This window comes from Salvelinus fontinalis, chromosome 33 (assembly GCF_029448725.1).
Source record: "Salvelinus fontinalis isolate EN_2023a chromosome 33, ASM2944872v1, whole genome shotgun sequence".
Taxonomy (NCBI): Eukaryota; Metazoa; Chordata; class Actinopteri; order Salmoniformes; family Salmonidae; genus Salvelinus; species Salvelinus fontinalis.
Window position 1 is genome coordinate 40,763,664 of NC_074697.1, and position 23,270 is coordinate 40,786,933.

General features: G+C 42.7%; 3 protein-coding genes across 4 annotated transcripts; 2 read left to right on the forward strand and 1 right to left on the reverse strand.

The window, feature by feature from the left end:
• The first annotated feature begins 570 nt into the window (after positions 1–570).
• LOC129832281 (TLC domain-containing protein 3A-like) lies at positions 571–4,364 on the forward strand. The gene is made up of 5 exons (XM_055896221.1): positions 571–818; positions 1,409–1,492; positions 2,992–3,208; positions 3,364–3,462; positions 3,590–4,364. The coding sequence occupies exons 1-5, from the start codon at positions 700–702 to the stop codon at positions 3,887–3,889; spliced, it is 819 nt and encodes a 272-aa protein (XP_055752196.1). The 5' UTR covers positions 571–699; the 3' UTR covers positions 3,890–4,364.
• Positions 4,365–11,073, reverse strand: LOC129832280 (gem-associated protein 4-like). The gene is made up of 3 exons (XM_055896220.1): positions 10,984–11,073; positions 10,803–10,891; positions 4,365–7,683 (listed from the first exon to the last, which is right to left on the reverse strand). The coding sequence occupies exons 2-3, from the start codon at positions 10,810–10,812 to the stop codon at positions 4,460–4,462; spliced, it is 3,234 nt and encodes a 1,077-aa protein (XP_055752195.1). The 5' UTR covers positions 10,813–10,891; positions 10,984–11,073; the 3' UTR covers positions 4,365–4,459.
• Positions 11,074–11,125: 52 nt separating this feature from the next.
• LOC129832282 (tapasin-related protein-like) lies at positions 11,126–22,727 on the forward strand. 2 transcript variants are annotated; one of them, XM_055896223.1, is made up of 8 exons: positions 11,126–11,461; positions 11,624–11,809; positions 11,919–12,194; positions 15,122–15,451; positions 15,722–16,051; positions 16,817–16,918; positions 17,067–17,083; positions 19,347–22,727. In XM_055896223.1, the coding sequence occupies exons 1-8, from the start codon at positions 11,416–11,418 to the stop codon at positions 19,359–19,361; spliced, it is 1,302 nt and encodes a 433-aa protein (XP_055752198.1). In that variant the 5' UTR covers positions 11,126–11,415; the 3' UTR covers positions 19,362–22,727. The 2 variants fall into 2 exon arrangements, with proteins under 2 accessions (XP_055752198.1, XP_055752197.1); XM_055896222.1 differs by lacking the exon at positions 19,347–22,727 and adding an exon at positions 17,631–19,337.
• The last annotated feature ends 543 nt before the right edge of the window (positions 22,728–23,270 follow it).

The window sequence follows — 23,270 nt, forward strand, 5'->3', positions numbered from 1 at the left end:
TTTCCATATACTGTGTATTGCACATGTCAAACTCATTCCAAGGAGGGACAAGTGTCTGCGGGTTTTCGCTCCTCCCTTGTACTTGATTGATGAATTAAGATCGCTGATTAGTAAGGGACTCCCCTCACCTGGTTGTCTAGGTCTTAATTGAAAAGAAAGACTAAAATCCAGCAGACACTAGGCCCTCATGGAATGAGTTTGACACCCCTGGTGTATTGCATTCGGGAATGGAATAGGCAGAGTACAAAGTGCTGCTGGATATTTAGATGACATTCACACAAAAAAATATGGCTAGTAAAGACCCTACTTATATGTACTTCCAACCTCGCTTTTATCTCTGCACAGTTCTTTTTTTTTTCTTTAAAATGTTTTTATACAATATTTTTCATTGTTTTCATAAATATTTCTCATTGTTTTCATACATTTCTTGTTGGATTTGCTTATAAGCACAATACAAATAAATGGTCATTGATTAATTGTAATTTATTTTGAAATCGACATTGCAATGTTTTGAAATGTGGACTTTTATTTTGAAGGTTTCCGCACACTTCCAGTCAGACGCAAAATTGTTTGAATAGTACCTGAGGTCAAAAGGCTCAGCTACTATTAATTTGCATCTTCGGCGTGAACGCATACAAGTACGGTTCGCTTCCTGCTTCCTCGTATTTCGACCGTGCAGCTGGTTAATGCGAGTGTATCATGTATATGTTAGCTTGTGGCGTTGTATTTTTCCCGGGACTGTTCTTCATATCCAGGAAAGTGCTTGAATCCGCTTTCAAAAGTTGGAATGATGCAGATGTGTTTGTGGTCAGTGAAAGGTAGGCTTTATTGTGACTATTTCCGTATTCATAACCAGTTCTTGTCATTGAATGACTTAACTAGTAACTGACACTATGTATTTCAGTGAGCAGATTTCTAGTTCTATCGAAACAACTCCGGAGAAATCTATCAGAACTGAACCGCAAACTGGATTTACAGGAGACATTGAAGATGCCGATTCTCCTTTAAAACCAAGAGCAATTTAACTTGCCATTAACCCATTTTTCAAGCTTAATAATGTCAAAAAACGTTCGGTAACGTTACTTACCAAAGAATGGCGTTTCACTGAGCGACAGATGGACTTCCAAAAAGGGTCTAAATAAAAACACATATGCAACCGAAAAAATGCTTTATCTGAAAATAATTTATTTCCATATTAGTAATGGAATTAAAATACACGAAATGAAGCCTATCTAGAAATATATAATCACTATAACGTACCCTATATTGGCTACATAACCCGTTACCTGGCACCAATAAATTAATATAAAGCAATTTGTTTGCTATTTTAAATTAATATTAAAACAAATGAAAAACCAATTGTGCGCACTTGCATAGCCTCATCTCATGTATTCCATCTCTCCACAAGGTTGCTGTCCTCTACCCATGCCACTCTGGCTACTATTGTTGGGTTCATAATTGCTACTGCCTCCAATGATGTGATGTCTGACAGGTAAGAATTCATGTTTAAATAATTTCCTTTTAAACAGCAATCATCACGTGATTTCATCTCCTCTGAGTGGAAATATAACCAGTGATTCTTTGCGATCTCTACTTTGCACCTTCTTCCACTGCAAACCAACCATTCCAGTGTTTTTTTTACTTGCTATATTGTATTTACTTCGCCACCATGGCCTTTTTATATTTTTATTTATATATATATTTTGTTTGCCTTCACCTCCCTTATCTCACCTCACTTGCTCATATTGTATATAGACTTATTTTTCACTGTATTATTGACTGTATGTTTGTTTTACTCCATGTGTAACTATGTGTTGTTGTATGTGTCGAACTGCTTTGCTTTATCTTGGCCAGGTCGCAATTGTAAATGAGAACGTGTTCTCAATTTGCCTACCTGGTTAAATAAAGGTGAAATAAATAAAAAACAACCAGAGCCATTAAAAACAAGAGTTTTTGGGGCAGAGGCCGTAGTACCCTTATAGATAAAAGACTGACATGCACAACAAGAGCCCGTCACCAGAGTCCTCTCTAGAGATTAAATTGAGCACAACCCCACCCACCCACCAATTTTAACACTGTGGTCTCATTATCTGCAGGGTTTGGCTGTTTTCATTTCCTTCGTGACTGAAACTGTTCCTCAATTATTCATAGTAAAAAAGGAAACTTTTTTTGAAAAAGCGTAAGGTCATGAACAGTCAATTTGACTGTAGGGTCTCCGCAAATATAATTAAGTTTATCCTAATCATCTATGGCAAAGATATTTATGTTTTCCCCTTTCGTCTGTAAGTTACTGTCTAGCTAGGTCTTCAGCCAGCATGGAACAAAAAGGGAGCGGGGGAGGGTCGTTCAAAACTCGGACGCAGTTGTCAAGTCAACACACCTGTCAGTGTTGTTGTGAACCTCACAAGAGAAATGGAATATGTATAGCAAAATAAAAAACAAATTGATACAATGTCAGTGTTTGAGTTGCTTTGTGTATCACCAAATTTGCTTGATGATTTTAGTGCAACACTACATTCAAGTTGCTTGACATGGGCGTTTCAAAGAGCTGTCACTCAACGTCGGGCTCATGAATATAAGCTTCTCGCCCACTCAGCCTGTCTTTTCAAACTTCCTGGTAGTTAGCCATGAGAGGAAAAAATATATAATTTCAAATTTTTAGCATTTCTATCCAAAACAAATTATGGGTGACTTTATTTTATTCACTAAATGTTAGTTTACATGGGCATCGGAATGACTGTTTGGGACCTTATTTTTATTAAATGTTTAATTCCAGGTCATGTGACATGATTAACCAAAACACAGCCCTATTTATATTTTACTCTACCCTCCAGTTTCATTAGGTGTAGGAAGAGGATTCAGTGATAAAGGATAAGGCCACATTTCTATTTGTTTCACTGGTTAAATCATCAGGTTTAACACACAAAATCCAGTGTAAGTGCTTACTTTCATCATGATCCTAATGTACCGGTATGTCACCATCTTCTTTAGGCACAGACTGACCAATGAATTTGTGTGGTTTGGTGCTCCTTACATGGCCTTTGATATCTACGCCATGTATCTGAGTAACTACCACAGTCAAAAGGTCAAAGGGCACGAGGAGTACAGAAAGCACTCCCTCCTTACCATTAAGCAGTTCCTCCTCCGGCATCCCCTCATGGTGGTTCATCACATGGTCCTCCTCATGGTCTTTATGCCCATCACTCTGGTGAGGACAGAGCACAATTACTGTACAGTAACTTTAGGTCTGATGTGTTACATCGGCAGTTGAAATTTTTGTTATTGAGAATTGGCAGTGTCATCCTCAAGCTGGCTGTGCTCAATGAGTTAGTTTTTAATATTCATATCATGCTGCCCCCCCAGTTCCTCAGGACCGGTCTAGGTGGAGACTTCTTCATTGGCTGTTTCTTCATGGCAGAATTCAGCACTCCGTTTGTCTCATTAGGAAAGGTTCTGATCCAGGTAAGGCTACTCCTAGATTCATAAACCCCTTTTGTTTTTGTTGCGCTTTAGGAAGTCTGAGCATAGTATGAATTGTACTATAATTCGGTGTACAATCATTAAACAATCCATATATTTTCCTCTCTAGTTGGGACTAGAGGACTCATGGCTTCACAGAGTCAACGGTGTGATGGTTCTGCTGAGTTTCTTCACCTGCCGTATCCTGCTCTTCCCCTACATGTACTGGGTGTATGGTCAGCAGTACACCATTCCCTTCCACAAAGTGCCTTTCCATCTACAGCTCCAGTGCAACTTAGCCAACCTATCCATACTGGCACCTCAGATCTACTGGTTTGTGCTGCTGTGTCGCAAGGCCTATCGCCTCTACCTGCGTCAGACTGGGTCAATGGGTCAACCTGCTCACAAAGATGGCTCAAAGACAGATTAGAGGTGCCATCTAATTCTGTGGTTAGCAACATGTCAATTATGCTTCCTTTGCACTCAGGTCTTCAATGCCATGAGTTATTTCAATCCTTGCTTCTAAAGGAACGGTCTGTGGAATTTAGGACATGCAACTGCCTATGAATACAAAATTACTGGTATTTATAAAAATTCTCAGGGGTCAGACACCATCTGTACTATGTAGTTTGTGCAATAAATATTGAGTGATTTTTGAATAATTGTTTTCTACGAGAGTGACACCATACATGACGAGTCAGGATAACTTCTAATCCCCAAATTATTTTTCATAGTTACCTAAAATAATTAAGTATGTGAAATGTTGCACTAGAAAATAGATTTGACAGACAAATGAAATAGGTTTAGCACTGACAGCCAAAGCTTTTTGGTCAAGTTGTAACCCTGTCTTGTGTCCTAATGTGGATTATCAAAGTTTGTTTTGATTAATAAACCATTGAAAGACATGCAATTTGTCAGTTTTATTCAAAAGTACATTTTGGGTCAGAACATTGAGGCTGGGAACAATAAACCCTCGTTCAAGCGCTGTCTTAAATGTGCATCAACCTGTTGACGACAGCTGAGCAATTTTCTGATGCAACACAGCCTTCATCTCGGCGCTGTCCAGGTTGTCTGTGATGGTGGTGAAGAAGTGGCGAGTGTTCTCGGTCTCCAGGTGCGAGCTGCTGCTGGGGTGTGCGGCCAGCACTGCCTCGTAGTGGGTCAGGATCTCCAGTGCACACAGGAACAGGGACTCGCACTGCCCGCCGGGCATCATCACCTGAATGTGCTGCACATGGCAGAAGAGCTGGCTCAGTACAAACAGCACCTCCTGGCTGGCAGTGGTCATAGCTGCCCTCTCTTTTGGGTCTTTGTTGGAGGGAGACTGTGACAGCTTTCCCCTCAGGGAGTCTATGACCTCTCTCATGGCGCTGGCGTACAGCCGTCCCACATGGGCCCAGCCCTGGCCAGGCAGCCAGTCTTTGCAGCTGGAGCCACAGAGCAGCTGGAGGACACGCAGCAGTAGCACGGACAGACCCAGCTCGCAGGAGAAGGCCCGCAGGTCCAGCAGGGGGAGAAAGTCCACGTACTCCAGAGAGTAAGGCACGTGGAGACGGCCTGAGCGGAGCAACTCTCGCATGGCTCTCAGCAGCCTGCCCCACTCGGTGATGGTGCACCAGGGTAGGGTCTGCGTCACGGCCACCAGCAGGCCTTTGCTGAACATGTTGACGTCGTCGGGCCGGTGCTGGTCCAGAACCAGAGAGGTCAGCATGATGTCCTGAATCTCGTCAGAGACGGCACAGCACTCCATCCACACCAGCAGCCCTGTGCCCTGCCCATACTGGGCCAACTTTAGGCCAGACCACTCCTGCTCCGGCAGCTCGCACACAGCCAACAGTGAGAATGGCACCTCGTTTTTGAAGTGATCCCCCCACACTACCTTCAGGTGGAAGCGAACAGTCCAGTCCAGGGCCTCCACTTTATTGTAGAGCCAGAAGAGGGCTCTGGACCAGGTGTTGGGGGCTGAAGCCACCTCCCGTCCCACCACCTTGCCCAATGCAGTCAGCACTGTGACGAGCAGCACCTTGGACTCCATGGATAAGTGACGTGGTGCGCCCTCTGCAGGAAGCTCCCAGCACCTGCCGCCCTCGTTCAGAATCTGGCAGAGGACGCAGAGGAGGGGGAACGGGGAGCAGTTCATGACCCAGTGTGGAGATGCATCCTGGAAATCCAGAGAAAATGCAGAGTGGAGCAAACGCAGGCACAGCTCCAGGCTGCAGGTGCTAGAGCCGGAGGAGGGGGAGAGGTGAGGCAGGACGAAGGCACACACAACCTCTTCAGGGTGCAGGAAACTCTGTCCGCTCTCGGAAATGATCGGCTGCATCAGTGCAACCAGGAAGTGCAGGAACTGGTCCTCCTCCTTAGCGGAGGACAGTTTAGTCATGGCAGTATCTTGAAGACAGCTGCACAGTAAGCTCCCCGTCCCCTCTGTGCAACCGGGAGCACCGCCCCTCAGCCCTGAGAGCTGCTGGAGTATCTTGGAGAGGAGGCTGTGGGCCCCATGGTTCACCACCGCTAGATGGCAGCACCGACGCAGGGTGGCCTCGGGGTTCTGAAAGGCCACGCGGGCTATGGCGGCCACGGCCAAGCTGAGGTTGTTCTGCGCCGCTCCCCCCTGGATGATGCAGTTGAACGCCATGTTGAGCTCCTCACTAAAGCCCTCCGTCACAGCCAGGGGCAGAGAGCCCTGGAGACCCTTCTTGGAGCAGGTTAGCATTTCCGCTAACGTTGTGTTTTTCTCAGCTAAGGGGAGCTCTGTGAAAATGTTCACAATAATGTCCTTCAGCTTTCTGCAGTGCTCTACTTCTTCAGTATCTATTTGGCACTTTGTCATGAGAGTGGAGACTAATTTCATGACAATGTCCTTTCGCTGGAATGCGGTTTTGTTTCTCTCCAGACAGCTGATCCACTCCTCCATGCTCAGGGACCAGCTCAGTTCAGTGGCAAATAGCAGAGTGAAATCTTGGAAGCCCTCCAAGCGGTGGTTAATGATGGCTACGGCAATGTGGGCCATTTCCCCAGTGTTGTGCTCTGTGTCGGGGAAGGACAGTGAGCCTAACAAGCCTCTAAAAGTGCTTTGCACATTGTTCAGTGTCTGGCGCTCACCCTCATCCATGGTCTCAGACATGGACCGTTCCTCTAGGGACTCGAGCACTCTGGCCAGACAGCTTTTAAGACGGAGTGCCAAGACGCCGGGGTCACCACTGTCTGTCATCTCCAGCAGCCCTCTCTTCTCCCAGGCCTGAGTGAGCTGTGAGACAGTCTGCAGGGCTTGCATTAGTGTCATTCCACAGGGTTTAAACTGGGAGGGTGTGTGGGCTGCCTTCAGGTCACTGTGGGCCTCGCTTATCACCTGGACCAGATCAAACTTCTCTATCTCAGCATGCCTCTTTCTGACAATCACCGTACTGGTCAGGCTCTGAAGTTGCACCTCAGCTGGGAGGATGATAGCTTGGTCTATCAGATGCGAGGTGTACAGGGAGTCGAGGCAGTTGGATAGGGCACGGTAGCAAAGGTCAGAGGTGCTCAGATGCTCTTTCATCTCCCCCAGAGCATGAAAAAGAATGGACAGCACATCAGTGGTGGATGGTGGTGATGTTGGGGTATCTGGGTCTGACTTGAATCTCTTGGCAGCCTGAGGTGAGAGGCCAGTGGTGTTGGTGAGGCGGGTCCACTGGTTAGTAAAGACCTTATCGAGGTCGTCCTCCTCTTGCCTTCCCCCCCTGCCCTTCCACAGCTCCCACCACACCTCCAGCAGGACGCGGACGTCCTCCTCAGTGCTGTTTCGGGTAACGTGTTGAACTAGCTTCTCTAGCTCAGAACTCAGGTGGGACGATGGCAGACACAAAAGCAGCTGGGCGTAGATCTGAGAGAAGCCTTTCAACTTGACCAGCTCAAACATCACTGTTCGGTTAATGTCAGGTAGACTGTTCTGCAGAGAGAAGAATGGATTCTCCCTCCAGCCGATTTCCATGTCCTCTTCGCTCTCCCGCCCCAGTAATTTGCTCCATAAGACGCAGATGATTTTCTTCTTCCAGCGGACACTGCTCAGACAGCTACCTCGCTCCTGCCCACAGATTTCTCTGACAGCCTGTAGAATTGGGTGGCCAACCTTACTCCAGTCCTCCTTCTGTAGGGCACTGAGTGACGCTGGCTGGCACAATCTGTTGGCCAACAGAAAGCCTCCCTGGAGAACGGCAGTCTTCTCACAGCTCAGCCAGGAATCTGAAAGCACAAGCAGAACAGTGAGAACGTATGAACACAGGAGTAGACTAGAGAGGAGTTAGTTCAGGACAGAAATCAGGTTGCCAGGGCCAAATCCATTTGAGTTCAGTCACTTTTTGACAGATCCTCTTTGATAAAAAAAATTAAAAAAAAGTAGCATTCATGTTTGCCCATGGAAGAAGTTGTCAGGAAGTTACTTTTTGTAACTGAATTCCAAAACATTCCAGAGATAAAGGTGCTCAAAGGTGACCCATTTTGCATACCCCACCATTCCATGAGACATCCATGGAAACGATAAACGGTTGAGTTTGATATAATTTAAAAAGCTTACAAATAGGTTTGCAAGCTTCGGTTGAGACACATGCTTTTGAATACAGGGTGGGTGTCATTTCAATCATATAAATAATTCATAGCATGGACCTATCCTTCAGACCACTGGAATTTAGCTGCTACGCCATTGAAATGTGAACTTCTGATTATTATCACCTAGTCAGTTGTACAAGTGAATGGCTTCTGCATTTAACCCAACCCCTCTGCCATAATCGACATCCACATCTTCTGCACCTGGGAAAGAGTGGGTTAACTGCCTTGCTTAGGGGCAGAACAACATAATTTCACCTTGTCAGCTCGGGATTCGATCCCGCAACCTTTCAGTTACTGGCCAAACGCTCTAACCACTAGGCTACCTGCCGATCCACCCACATTCAAATGTCAACTGATAGGGGTGAAATTACAGGTTTAGCACATATGTGGAAGCTAGGTGATTTGCAACAGCACTTGGCTGAATTCAAAACAAATTTCCTGCACCGCATCCCATTTCCCTGTAACATGGCGGAGAATTGCAATCGAGCCCTTTACCTATGGTTTTGGTCCACCAGCTTCAAACAGCTGTAAAGAAAAAATGTTGCTATTAAAAATATAATACACAGCAATTTAGATGGTACACCGATTCCCTACACTATTCAGTGCTTGTTTTCTGAAACTGAGCGAACAGTGTAGAATTTTAGGAATCAGGAAATGACAGTGATTTCTACATTGACCACTTGACCTGATTAACACAGCTACAAAGTCAAAACAGCTTTCCCATTTTGAAATCAGATGCCATTCGGGAAGGAGAAACCAATAAGCGAATATCATAGCCAATCCCAACACTAGAGGGTAAGTAATTCTGTGAAACACACCATTCCACTATTACTGCAGATATTTTGGACATTTTCTATAATTACAATGCATACATTCTTAATAAAAATCCTGTGTAGAACCTTGAAATGGCCATGTCTATTCTATTATCTATATTTCTATGATTTCAATAGGTTTCCTATGGAAGATTAAGAGTAGAATTTAAAACAGATATTCCCATTCAAATCAACATTCTATGTGTGGACTTCTAACCATCTTTGTGGTACCATTTGTAAGTTGAAATGTCAACTTATTAGTACATTTATCAGCCAAAACATGACACACACCCTGTATTCAAGAGCATGTTGTGTCTCAACCGATGGCAGTCACAAGACAACTTCAGATGTAAAAAAGGGTCTAAGCTACAACATGTGAATATGACAAATCAAAGTTTACACGTTTTTTTGATAGTTGATGTTTAAGGTTAAATGGCAGTTATTAAATAAATATTTAAGCAATTATACAATAGTTTGACAACCCTGTTTGTAAACTTTTAAGTGATATCAATATCAACTGTTTTCACCCCACCCCCAGTGATGAAGGTATACAGGGCATTCAGAAAGTATTCAGACCCCCTTCACTTTTTACACATTTTGTTACGTTACAGCCTTATTCTAAAATTGATTTAAATATTTTAAAAATCCCTCAATCTACACACAATACCCCATAATGCCAAAGCGAAGAGCAGGTTTAGACATTTTTGTAACTATATTAAAAATAAACAGAAATACCTTATTTACATAAGTATTCAGACCCTTTACTATGAAACTTCAAATTGATCTCAGGTGCATTCTGTTTCCATTGATCATCCTTGAGATGTTTCTACAACTTGATTGGAGTCCACCTGTGGTAAATTCAATTGATTGGACATGATTTGAAAAGGCACACACCTGTCTATATAAGGTTCCACAGTAAACAGCGCATGTCAGAGCAACAACCAAGCCATGAGGTCGAAGGAATTGTCTGTAGAGCGCCGAGACACAGATCTGGTGGAAGGGTACAAAAACATTTCTGCAGCATTGAAGGTTCATAAGACCACAGTGGCCTCCATTCTTAAATTTAAGAAGTTTGGAACCACCAAGACTCTTCCTAGAGCTGGCCGCCTGGCCAAACTGAGCAATTGGGGGAGAAGGGAGGTGACCAAGAACCCGATGGTCACTCTGAACAAGCTCTAGAGTTCCTCTGGAGATGGGAGAACCTTCCAGAAGGACAACCATCTCTGCAGCACTCTACCAATCAGGCCTTTATGGTAGAGTGGACAGATGGAAGTCACTCAGTAAAAGGCACATGACAGCACGCTTGGAGTTTATCAAAAGGCACCTAAAGGACTCTCTGGTCTGAAGAAATCAAGATTGAACTCTTTGGCCTGAAAGCCAAGCGTCTGAAGCATGGTGGTGGCAGCATCATGCTGTGGGGATGTTTTTCAGCAGCAGGGACTGGGAGACTAGTTGGTATCGAGGGAAAGATGAACGGCACAAAGTACAGAGGGAGCCTTGATGATAACCTGCTAGAGCGCACAGAACCTCAGACTGGGGCGACGGTTCACCTTCCACAGGACAACGACCCTAAGCACACAGCCAAGACAATGCAGGAGTGATTCTTATTGAACATCTCTGGAGAGACCTAAAAATAGCTGTGCAGCGACGCTCCCCAACCAACAGAGCTTGAGGCTTTGCAGAGAAGAATGTGAGAAACTCCCCAAATACAGGTCAAAAGTCACTGAACACTTCTACAATGGGGAAAATGACATGTTTGGTTCAAATCAAAAGGGGTGCTGTCAAAGTGATTGACTTGAAATAGATTTACCCTAACGCACAGCTCTACATAGTTCACACTTGACCGTAAATAATCTGTATTGTCAGCTAGCTAGTTCAGCAAATATATACAGATAACATGTTATTACTATAAGCAAATGCATTCAACTCAAATCTCATTGCTACCTTGATTCATTGTGTTTGGGTGAGGCGCAGTTCAGTCTTCAAACGTGCATCCTTTCATCCACGCTGGACCCAATTCCACGCCAAGCCAACTACAACGAAGAGCACGTGTACATTTTTGTTCAATACATTCTACTAATTGCAATAAAATGAGACAAGTTTAATACTATAAGTAGATACTTACTTTCCAAGGCGATATTACAAGAAACCAATGAAAGAAACGTGTTTTTCGATCACTCAAAACAACTCTTCTTACGTCCGCATCACGGTCACGTGGGCGGAATTTTATTTTTTTGAAGAGCGTCAAAATGTATTTTAACTTTACAGCGCCACACATGGTATGGATGTATAGTGAGGGTTGTTCAGTTGCAGAAGCATGTTTTGGTTTTAATATTGTTTTTCCTAGTAGTTTAACACTTTCTTCCTCATTCACTTATCTGATTATTAGTTTACTATTACAAGCCATTGTAAAAATCAAATGTTAACGTGTTTTACGGACAGCTGCACAAGCAGGTTCTGTTTTATTCATTTTGCGTCAAGTTGTCTGAAATGAAAGTGAAAGCTCTTCGAGTTGAATGGCACAGGGAAAGATAGGTCCAGAAGACCGTTTTGTAACATGATTTTTAACGTCAATATTCTTATCTGTTTATTTCTCTGTGGAGGTAGGCTACTTTATGACCTATTGTTTATTTTTTTTGCTATCATATTTCTTTAATCTGATGGTTTCAGGCATGTTGTGCTCGTTCAGAGTTATGCTTGTTAGCCTATAATTATGATTGTAAAACTCTCATAGTGATTATTCTACTTATTCCTCGATTTGACAGAGGTGCAAGGAATCCAGTCTTTCGAACAGGTGCCTTGGCTGCCCTGTCAGCTGGTGGATGAAAGTGTAACGTTCAATGATGAGGGACATGCTGAAACCGAGTACCAACACAGAGACGCAGGGCTGCAGTTTGGCCATCCAGGGGACAGTTCTTTGAACCCTAATACTATCACCTTCCTTGTTACAGGTGAATGAGAGAAACAGCTGAACAAATGTCAGATTTGGTTATGTGTTCTTCACTGGTTAATGTTTGTTGTTTTCAACACTGAGAGGTGCTCTTCAAACCGTGTGTTCAGGCTCTAAGGTGGACATGAGGAAGTACATTGAAGGAGTAGTGGAGCACCAGCTGCAGTGTGAGATCCGCAGGTACAGCACAGAGGGCCTCCAGATGCGTTGGCCAGGTTTAGGAGCCCAGGAGCATGACATCTGGTTCACCTGCACCATACGGCACACCGACGGTGTATTCATCATCACCAGCTTCCTCAGACACACACCTGCAACACCCACACCTGGCCAGGCACACTACCGCAACTGGGCCGCCATCGCAGACAGAGCGGCGCTAACCACTTCAAGTAATGCAGACTTTTCATTCTGTCTATTTGTTATGCAGTAGATCACGTCAAACTCATTCCACGGAGGGCCGAGTCTGGGTTTTCTTTCCACCCTTGTACTTGATTAAGGTCACCAATTAGTAGTGGTGTAAAGTACTTAAGTTAAAATACTTGAAAGTACTACTTAAGTTATTTGGGGTATCTACTTTACTGTTTATATTTTTGACTACTTTTACTTCGCTACATTCCTTAAGAAAATATTGTACTTTTTACTCCATACATTTTCCTTGACAGCCAAAAGTACTGAATGCTTAGCAAGACAGGAAAATAGTCAAATTCACGCACTTATCAACTGAACATCCCTGGTCGTCCCTACTGCCTCTGATCTGGCAGACTCACTAAACACACGTTTCGTTTGTAAATTATGTCTGAATGATGGAGTGTGCCTGTGGCTTTCCGTAAAAAAAAAAAAAATTGTGCCATCTGGTTTGCTTAATATAAGGAATTTGAAATGATTTATACTTTTGATACTTAACTACATTTTAAACCAAATGTTTTTTGACTTTTTAGAATTTAGTGGGTGACTTTTACTTGAGTCATTTTGTATTTTAAGGTATCATTACTTTTACTCAAGAATGACAGTTGGGTACTTTTTCCACCACTGTTAATTAGTAAGGAACTCCCCTCCCCGAGTTGTCTAGGTCTTAATTGAAAGGAAAAAAACAAAACCCGCAGATACTCGTTGGGACACACCTACTCATTCAACGGTTTTTCTTTTTTACTATTTTCTACATTGTAGAATAATAGTGAAGACATCAAAACTATGAAATAACACATATGGAATCATGTAGTAACCAAAAAAGTGAAACAAATATATTTTAGATTCTTCAAAGTGGTGTTTGGTTCTGAGAATGGAAATATACTTATTCATGTCACTGAGGGAGAGTGGGTAATGTATAACGTTTACATTATGTCAGGATATGTTATTGTTAGCCATCAGGGATCCTCTGGGAGGAGAAGAGACAGTCTGGTACCAGGCACCATGACAGCCGTGAGTTGGGGAGGAGTGAGCACTTTGGGGCAGAGGTCAGGTCAGATGACGTGAGGAAGAACCGATATCACTGAAGGTTTTGTCTAGCAACAGAGATGCATTGGCTGTTCAGATGTGTAGGAGGAGACTCAGCATAGGAGAAAGGGTTAAATACTAGTGCTGGTGTGAATTTTTTCGTCGATTCAGCTGTTCGATCCTTTGGGAAGAATAAGCTTGGTTTGAGCTTTCAGTGTCTGAGTTCTTACTCTAATAATCAGAACCTAACAGTAGCCACCCTTTGCCTTGACAGCTTTGCACACTCTTGGCATTCTCTCAACCAGCTTCATGAGGTAGTCACCTGGAATGCTTTTCCAACAGTCTTGAAGGAGTTCCCACATGCTGAGCACTTGTTGGAGGATTTTCCTTCACTCTGCGGTCCAACTCATCCCAAACCAACTGAATTGGGTTGAGGTTGGGTGATTGTGGAGGCCAGGTCATCTGATGCAGCACTCATCACTCTCCTTCTTGGTCAAATAGCCTTTACACAGTCTGGAGGTGTGTTTTGGGTTATTGTCCTGTTGAATAACAAGTGATAGTCCCACTAAGCGCAAACCAGATAGGATGGAGTATCACTGCAGAATGCTGTGGTAGCCATGCTGGTTAAGTGTGCCTTGAATTCAAAATAAATCACTGACACTCACCAGCAAAGCACCATCACACCTTCTCCTCCATGCTTTACGCTGGGAACCACACATGCAGAGATAATCCGTTCACCTACTTAGCGTCTCACAAAGACACAGCAGTTGGAACCAAAAATGTAAAATCTCAAAAAAGGACAGATTTCCACTGGTCTAATGTCCATTGCTCATGTTTCTTGTCCCAAGCAAGTCTCCTCTTCTTATTGGTGTACTTTAGTAGTAGTTTCTTTGCAGTAATTCAACCATGAAGGCCTGATTCACGCAGTCTCCTCTGAACAGTTGATGTTGAGATGGGTCTGTTACTGGAACTCTAGCATTTATTTGGGCTGCAATCTGAGGTGCAGTTAATTGCCGATTTCTGAGGCTGGTAAGTCTAATGAACTTATCCTCTGCAGCAGAGGTAACTCGGTCTTCCTTTCCTGTGGTGGTCCTCATGAGTGCCAGTTTCATCATAGCGCTTGATGGTTTTTGCGACTGCACTTGAAGAAACTTTCAAAGTTTGACATTTTCCAGATTGACTGACCTTCATGTCTTAAAGTAAAGTTAGACTGTTGTTTTTCTTTGCTTATTTCAGCTGTTCTTGCCATAATATTGACTTGGTCTTTTACCAAATAGGGCTATCTTCTGTATACCACCCCTACCTTGTCACAACACAACTGATTGGCTCAAACGCATTAAGAAGGAAAGAAATTCCACATTTAACTCTTAAGAAGACACACCTGTTAATTGATATGCTTTCCAGGTGACTACCTCATGAAGTTGGTTGAGAGAATGCCAAGAGTGTGCAAAACTGTCATCAAGGCAAAGGGTGGCTACTTTGAAGAATCTCAAATAGAAAATATACACTTTTTTGGTTACTACGTGATTCCGTATGTTATTTCATAGTTTTGATGTCTTTACTGTTATTCTACAATGTAGAAAACAGTAAAAAATAAAGATCCTTGAATGAGTAGGTGTATCTAAACTTTTGACTGGTACTGTATGTCAGTTATTCCTTTTATACCCTTGTTTATTTAATTTAGGCATTTGTATATCTATGTAAGAGTACAATTTTTATGTAAATTGTCCAATACTTCTCTCTCCTGAAAGTCAGAGTCACATATACTGTACCGTATGTCTGTCACACGCATCAGAATTAGACCCTAGCTATAATCTCTTTCTATATTTCTCCTTCCTCTGCACCCCCTTCCTGCCCTGCCTTGGCTGTGACCTGTGTGTAGCTGTGATGCTAGTCCTCACCCGCTCTCCCTCTGTGTGGGTGGGCCTAGTGAAGCAACAGAGCTTGCATTGTCAGTTTGACGTGGACCACAAGGCAGCTGACCTGACAGTGGAATGGCGTTTTCAACAACGCGGCGAACGCACCACGCTCTTCAGCCACTCCAGCCGCTCGGGCCAGACGGAGGGGAGCGGGGTGCCGCTTAACGCCATCGGTAGGGGCAACGCATCCCTGACGCTCCCCCTCACCAAGCAGAGCAGCGAGGGGACGTATGTCTGCCTTGTCTCAGTGCCTCCGCTGTTTGGTAGCCATGACATCACTCTGCACATCATGGGTAAGGTGGATGGGTTAGTGGTCACAGGACTTGATGCAGACACATTTCATTATTGAAGCTTTGCGCCATCATTTGCTCATTGAAAGAATACGCAAATGACTTTTATTATCACTACCTGATATGGTATACACTTTTATGAATTTGTACATCTCTGACATGATAGCCATAATGTAACCAATTAAAGGTGTCATGGACTGCCATTTTTATCCCCTTGTATATACCGCCAACATCCTCATTGTAATGCCAGTCATTTCTGACATCGTCCCTCAGAGCCGCCTCGCGTGTCCTTGAACGTGGGCTCTACCATCTCTCTGGTGGACAGGGGGGAGCAAAAGGTGGTGTGTGAGGCAGAGGGCTACTACCCCCTGGATGTGGAGATGGAGTGGTTCAGGGAGCCCAGTGGTGGAGGCCTCCTACCAGAGAAGCTAGACACTGTCCTGTACTCCAGCCACCACCACCACCAGGACGGCACCTACTCTCTGTCGGCCTTCTTCCTGCTCCACGCTTCCCTGCATGACTCGGGCTCCACGTACTTCTGCAGGGTGTCTCACAGCTCCCTGCGCATGCCCATCCGCAAGAGCTTCACCCTCATCGTCACAGGTTAGGTGGTTTAGGAACTTATCATGGAGTTTTAAACCTTAAACCCTTGATTAAAAAACAGTCTGATTACGTACAGGGATACAGTATGCGTTCATACACATTTCTGCAGATTTACAGAAGCATGTTTTATACATTTTATATACACTGAGTATACCAAACATTAAGAACACCTTCCAAATGGTTGACCCCCCCCCCCCCCCCCCTTCCCACAGTTGTGTCAAGTTGCCTGGATGGCCTTTGGGTGGTGGACCATTCTAGATACATACGGGAAACTGTTGAGTGTGAAACCCAGCAGCGTTGCAGTTCTTTACACAAACCGGTGCGCCTGGCACCTACTACATACCACGTTCAATGGCACTTCAGTCTTTTGTCTTTCCCATTCACCCTCTGAATAGCAAACATACACAAGCCATGTCTCAATTGTCTCAAGGCTTAAAAATCCTTCTTTATCCTGTCTCCTCCCCTTCATCTACACTGATTTGAAGTGGATTTAACAAGACATCAATAAGGGATCATATCTTTCACCTGGATTCACCTGGTCAGTCAATGTCATGGAAAGAGCAGGTGTTCTTAATGTTTTCTATACTCAATGTATATAGTCTTCACAGGATATTAATCCAAGCGTACTACACTGTATGCAGTACCAACTCATGGCCACTAGGTGGCAGCCCCAGTACATACAGTATGTACTGTATTATGCTATGAGAGGAGAACATGCCACAAAAACCTGCGTTGACTGAAACTTTGGATGTTATGTTTTATCAGAGTATGACAGTTGGAACTCTGCGCTGTGGTTGTTCTTTGGCTTTGGATCCATCTTGGTCATGGTGGCCATTTTGTTTGTGATGCTACCCCGCCTGAGCTCAGGTGAGCATCTCTAGTTCACCACACTCTGTCCTTTACCTTTAGTCATTGCCAGGTTAAGCTTGTTAATGAGGTCACCCAATTGAGATATTGCTAATTATTGTTTGCTTGCTAGGACATCCTGTGAACTTTGAATGTTTTTCTTTTACAGCAAGAAAAGCAAATCAGGTGGGTACATCTTCATACCTAACGCGTGTGTGTTTCAAGTTGTATTAGTAGTATAGACGTGATATGCATGGTATACATCATCCAACAAAATACCTACTACAGATTCTTTCTCTACAATGCAACAACAATAAGAAATAATAAAAGATAAGCATACGAACAAAGTAAATGGCAGTAGAATAGAAAACATTTTAGCATAAGTACAATACAGGAAGGCAAAATATACAGTGCATTCGGAAAGTATTCAGACCCCTTTTAACATCTTGTTACATTAAAGCCTTATTCTAAAATTGATTTAATAGTTTTTGCCCCTTATCAATCTACACACAATACCCCATAATGACAAATCAAAACAGGTTTAGACATTGTTGCAAATTAATAATTTTTCTTTTAAATGACGGAAATATCACATTTTACATAAGTATTCAGACAATTTACTTAGTACTTTGTTGAAGCACCTTTAGCAGTGATTACAGCCTCGAGTCGTCTTGGGTATCACACTACAGGCTTGGCAGACATGTAATTGGAGAGTTTCTCCCATTCTCTGTAGATCGTCTCAAGCGCTGTCATGTAGGATGGGGAGCGTTGCTGCACAGCGATTTCAGGTCTCTCCAGAGATGTTCGTTCGGGGGACATTCAGAGACTTGTACCGAAGCCACCCCTGCATTGTCTTGTCTGTGCTTAGGGTCGTTGTCCTGTTGGAAGGTGAAACTTCGCCCCAGTCTGAGGTCCTGAGCACTCTGGAGCAAGTTTTCATCAAGGATCTCTGTACTTTGCTCTGTTTATCTTTGCCTCGATCCTGACTTGTCTCTCAGTCACTGCTGCTGAAAACCATCCCCACAGCATGATGCTGCCACCACCATGCTTCACCGTAGGGAGGGTGCCAGGTTTCCTCCAGACGAGACACTTGGCATTCAGGCCAAAGAGTTCAATCTTGGTTTCATCAGACCAGAGAATCTTGTTTCTCATGGTCTGAGAGTCTTTAGGTGCCTTTTGGAAAACTCCAAGTGGGTTGTCATGTGCCTTTTTACTGAGGAGTGGCTTCCTTCTGGCCATTCTACCATAAAGGCCTGATTGGTGGAGTGCCCGCAGAGATGGTTGTCCTTGACGGTTTTCCCATCTCTACAGAGGAGCTCTGTCACCTCCCTGACCAAGTCCCTTCTCCCCTGATTGCTCAGTTTGGCAGGGTGGCCAGCTCTAGGAAGAGTCTTGGTGGTTCCAAACTTCTTCCATTTAAGAATGATGGAGGCCACTGTTCTTGGGGACCTTCAATGCTGAATAATTGTTTTGGTACCCTTCCTCAGATCTGTGTCTCGACACAATCCTGTCTCAGAGCTCTATGGACAATTCCTTCGACCTCATGGCTTGTTTTTTACTGACATGCACTGTCAACTGTGGAACCTTTATATAGACAGGTGTGCCTTTCCAAATCATGTCCAATCAGTTGAATTTACCACAGGTGGACTCAAATCAAGTTGTAGAAACATCTCAAGGATGATCAATGAAACGATGCACCGGAGCTCATTTTCGAGTCTCTTGGCAAAGGGTCTGAATACTTATTTACATAAGGTATTTATTTCTGGGCTTTAAAAAAATAGTTAAATGTAAAACCTGTTTTCACTTTGGCATTATTGTGTGTAGATTGCTGAGCAATTTGTTTTATTTGATACATTTTTGAATAAAGCTGTAACGTAAAAAAATGTGGATAAACTCAAGGGGTGTGTATACTTTCCCAAGGCACTGTATAGTCCAATATTTACACATGTACTGGAGAAGGTGGGATTGGGGGCAGTGTATGAACTGAGCAGTATATAAAGGGTTTGGTTGCAGCAGGTGTGTGTGTGTGTGTGTGTGTGTGTGTGTGTGTGTGTGTGTGTGTGTGTGTGTGTGTGTGTGTAGCATGACTAGGGTTATCACGATACCAGCATTGCGATACTCAGAGGTATCGTGGCAAGGAAACAAAACATGAAGCAGACTACATTTCCTGAGGAAAACAGTCCTAATGTTGGAAACAAGCAGCCTTATGTTGTCACCCAGAATCACATTTCTTTTCCAAGCTATAGCACACAATATTTGACACACTGTAGGTTTTTTAAAGGACCATAGAGTTTAGTCTGCTTTGTTTTCCTTTTTGAAAATCAGGTATTGTAGTATACTGGTATCTTGACAACCCTACATGACTGTATACGTGTGGGTGTGCTTGAGTGAGTGTTTGTGTGAGAGACTTCCCTGCTCATTGTGTGTGTACTGTATCTCTCCTGTTCAGCGCAAGCCCTACTGAGAGAACAATCCAGAGTGGTCCTACTCTTCATCTCTGGACTTCTCTATCAGGTGGTTTATTTTGGAGTTTAAAGTTTCCCCTGATTCTCCTATTATAAAAGTACACAAAATATATAAAGAGACTATCCCACAAGGTCATAGTACTGCTCTATGATAAGATTGTGTAAGGAAGCTTAATTTTGCAATAAAAATACTTGACATGGAATAATTTAATTTGATAAAAATGCATGATAATGTTTGCTATGAAAAATATGCACTAGGAAATTGATTTGTTTAAAATTGAAAAGCAAGGGCACGGATGAGATTGTGAATATATATTTTTTTTTTTAATTTGTATTTAATTGCTGTTGTGTTTACTGTTTTCGCTCTAGAGATTTCTACTAAGCAGGTCAGAGTGTGATGTCAAATCCAAACAAGCTCTATTTATACAGCACATTTGAGACATGGAATGCAACACAATGTGCTTCACAGGGGAAAAACTGAAATATTTACTACACAACAAGCGTAAGAGGATAAAAACCAAAATGATAACAAGCTGAATGACTAAAAAGCACCCTAAGGAAAATCATAGCTAAAAATGTGTATTTTAAGAGCTCTTTTAAATATGACCACAGTTTTGGCCCCCCTCTGGTTCTCTGGCAGGCTATTCCAGAGGCTGGGGGCATAATAGCTAAAACCTGCCTCTCCATGTGTCTTGGTCCTAGGTTTTGAGAGTTCAATAGAAAGCCCCTTTGTAATAATCAGGTCCAGAGTATGGCTGCAGTTATGGGTGGGCCCAGTAACATGTTGGATAATGTCCATAGAGCTTAAAAGATGCATAAATTCTCTTTGTCAACATGAATATTAGTTACCCAACACAATAAATTGATCATAGTTCTCAAGGACAATAGTTCAGAGAAATCAGTAAAAAAAAGTGTGGCAGTGCTTTGGTGGCCAACACAGGGTTATGGCCAGCACTGGTGTCTGCCATTTAAACAGTATAGCGGCATGCTCAAAAGACCCAAAGTCGCCAAACTAAATGTCCTTACAGCTGAGAGCATTAGTAAAAATAGAGGCCACCCCCCCCACACTTTGAAAAGATGTAGTCCGATGCGGTTGACACACTATTGTCTGTCTTCTGCTGAAAGCCAATCTGTTCCCAGAGGCTTTGGTGTAATCTTGGTTAAGTCTTTAGTACCCTACAAATGGAGAAATACTGTGCCAAAGCCCCATCTCTGTTTCTACATAGTTAACTTTACCATAAACACTTCACTATGGAATGGCAGCTGTTCCCAAAGGGCACATGGTAAATTCCCCCCAAGCCATACCTTTGGGCACTAATGTTGGCACGTGGGGAGAAGTGTGGCTCTGGAGAGGCTATCATCACAGAGCAGAGCCAGTGTAAAGCTGCGTGCCTGGTGGGTCAGGAGTCAGCTGAGGGCCAGGGCTCCGCTCCGCCACACAGCCCAGCTCAGAGCTCCACCAGTGGAAAGGGCTGTAATGGGATCTGGGGGCTCAAGGATACACAGAGTAGACCCACGGGTAGTTCTAACTGAGCATCTGCTTCCTGTAAACTATGATGCACAATCTGGGGTCATACTAGGGTCAGGATTGGTTGTGGTCTAGGTCTATTATAGTCAACTATGGTTGTGGGTTACATATTTAGTCCCCCGGAAGGGCTCCATCGAATATAAACTTGGAAAGTAAAGAGACAGATCTGGATGGTAACTTCCCTTCAGTAAATGTTCCCGGATGAGTTTCGGAGATACTTCTTCATCAAAGGGGTTGTAAAAAAATTATGTAGGTGTAGCTAGTTTATTTGCAAAAATGATTCATGCCAATTGTTGACAAGCATGCACCTGTTAAGCAGTGGTGCAAAAAGTACCCAATTGTCATACTAGAGTAAAAGTATAGATACTTTTATTTGAGTAACTTTCTATTAAAAAGGTAAGTCAGCCAGTGAAATACTACTTGAGTGAAAGTCTATGTATTTGGTTTTAAATATACCTAAGTATCAAAAGTAATTGTAATTGCTAAAATATACTTAAGTATCAAGTAAAATGTATGAATCATTTAAAATGTCTTATATTAAGCAAAGCAGATGGCACCATTTTCTTGTTTTAAAAATGTATGGATAGCCAGGGGCACACTCCAACACTCAGACATTATTTACAAAAGATACATTTGTGTGTAGTGAGTCTGCCAGAGGCAGTAGGAATGACCAGGTGTTCTTTTGATAAGTGCTTGAATTTGACCATTTTCCTGTCCTGCTAAGCATTCAAAATGTATCGATTTACTTTTGGGTGTCAGGGAAAATGTATGGAGTAAAAAGTACATTATTTTCTTTGGGAATGTAGTGAAGGAAAAGTTGTCAAATATAAATAGTAGAGTACAGATGCTCCCAAAAACTGCTTAAGTAGTACTTTAAAGTATTTTTACTTAAGTACTTTACACCACTGCTGTTAAGAAACTAACTGTGAGGACTGTTTGAGCCCCCTGGATTAATGAACTGAAAAATTGTATAGTTCAAAGAAATGATGCAAAAGAGGTGGCAAACAAGTCAGGGTGATTGGTTGACATACTGTAAATTGAGAAATATTGTAACTTAACAAAAAGAGAAATTCTAGTATGGCATAAACCCAAATGGAAAAATACTTTGGAGTACCTTAAATGATATCATGGGCAAAAACCCCAATTCATCTCCATCGTTTGAGGTTGAAGGGTATAACAAAATGTTTCGATATTGCCAATCATTTTAATGACTATTTCACTAGTAAAGTGGATAAAGTGAAATGACAACAGAACAGCAAACTAATATATATATATATATATATATATATAGTATAAAAGATCTAATGATGAAATAGAAGGATTGTTTTGAATTTAGTCAATTTAGTGTGATAGGGGTGGGAAAAACGATGGTTATCCATCAATGGTAAGCCAACAGTGATAGAAGAATTTGTATGTTTAAGATAATGACTAAAGTATTCCACCCTGAAACCATATAATTGTATGAAATGTGTTAGAGTCATAATTCAATAATGTGTGTGACTTTAAGACTAGGCCATTGTGTTACTATTTCGCAATATGAGCAGGGTATAGTTGAGACGTTCAAGGACAACTGAACTGTCGACTTGTGATAACGGTGAAACTAATAACTGGAAAGAGGCCTCCCCACCCTAGGGAGGAGAAAAACTGTTAGAAACGGCTTGCAGAAGATAATGAAACATGTTGCAGAAGTGTGATAAACAATGTATGTGTGATAAAAAATGCAGCCCACCTAAAGCGAGGTGGAGGTTCTACTGATGTGAGTTCATTTGTGTGTGCTATAAAAAGACTGTTCTCATTTTGAAGACCGAGCGCTCTCTGAATAAAGAATTGATCTATTGCAGGCTGAGATTGTCTATTTCTTTGAACTGGAGAGTTACAACCTTCAGGAATTAGACAGCGATTTTGTAGTAGTTGAGTTCAACCATTGAGATAACAAATTCTCGTGACAAACAGGTATAGACAATTTAATAGGAAACTATTGAGAATGCTAGCCGACTGTATTGCCACCCCTATTTGCTATATCTTTAACCAAAGCCTAAAGGAGTGTGCGTCCACAGGCATGGAAGGAAGCTAAAGGAATTCCACAGCCTAAAAACAGTAAAGCACCCTTTGGTGGCTCTATCAGCTGCCCAATCAGTTTGCTGCCTGTTCTTACTAAACTGATGGAGAGGATTGTTTGACCAAATACAATACTATCTTTCAGAAAACACGACTTTCAGCATGCATATAGAGAAGGGCACTCAACTTGTACTGCACTAACTCGGATGATTGGTTAAAATATGGATAATAAGATGATAGTTGGAGTAGTATTGTTATATTTCAGTGTAGCCTTTTTGTTATTGATCATAAATTGTTCTGATCAAAAAACTAACTTGCTATG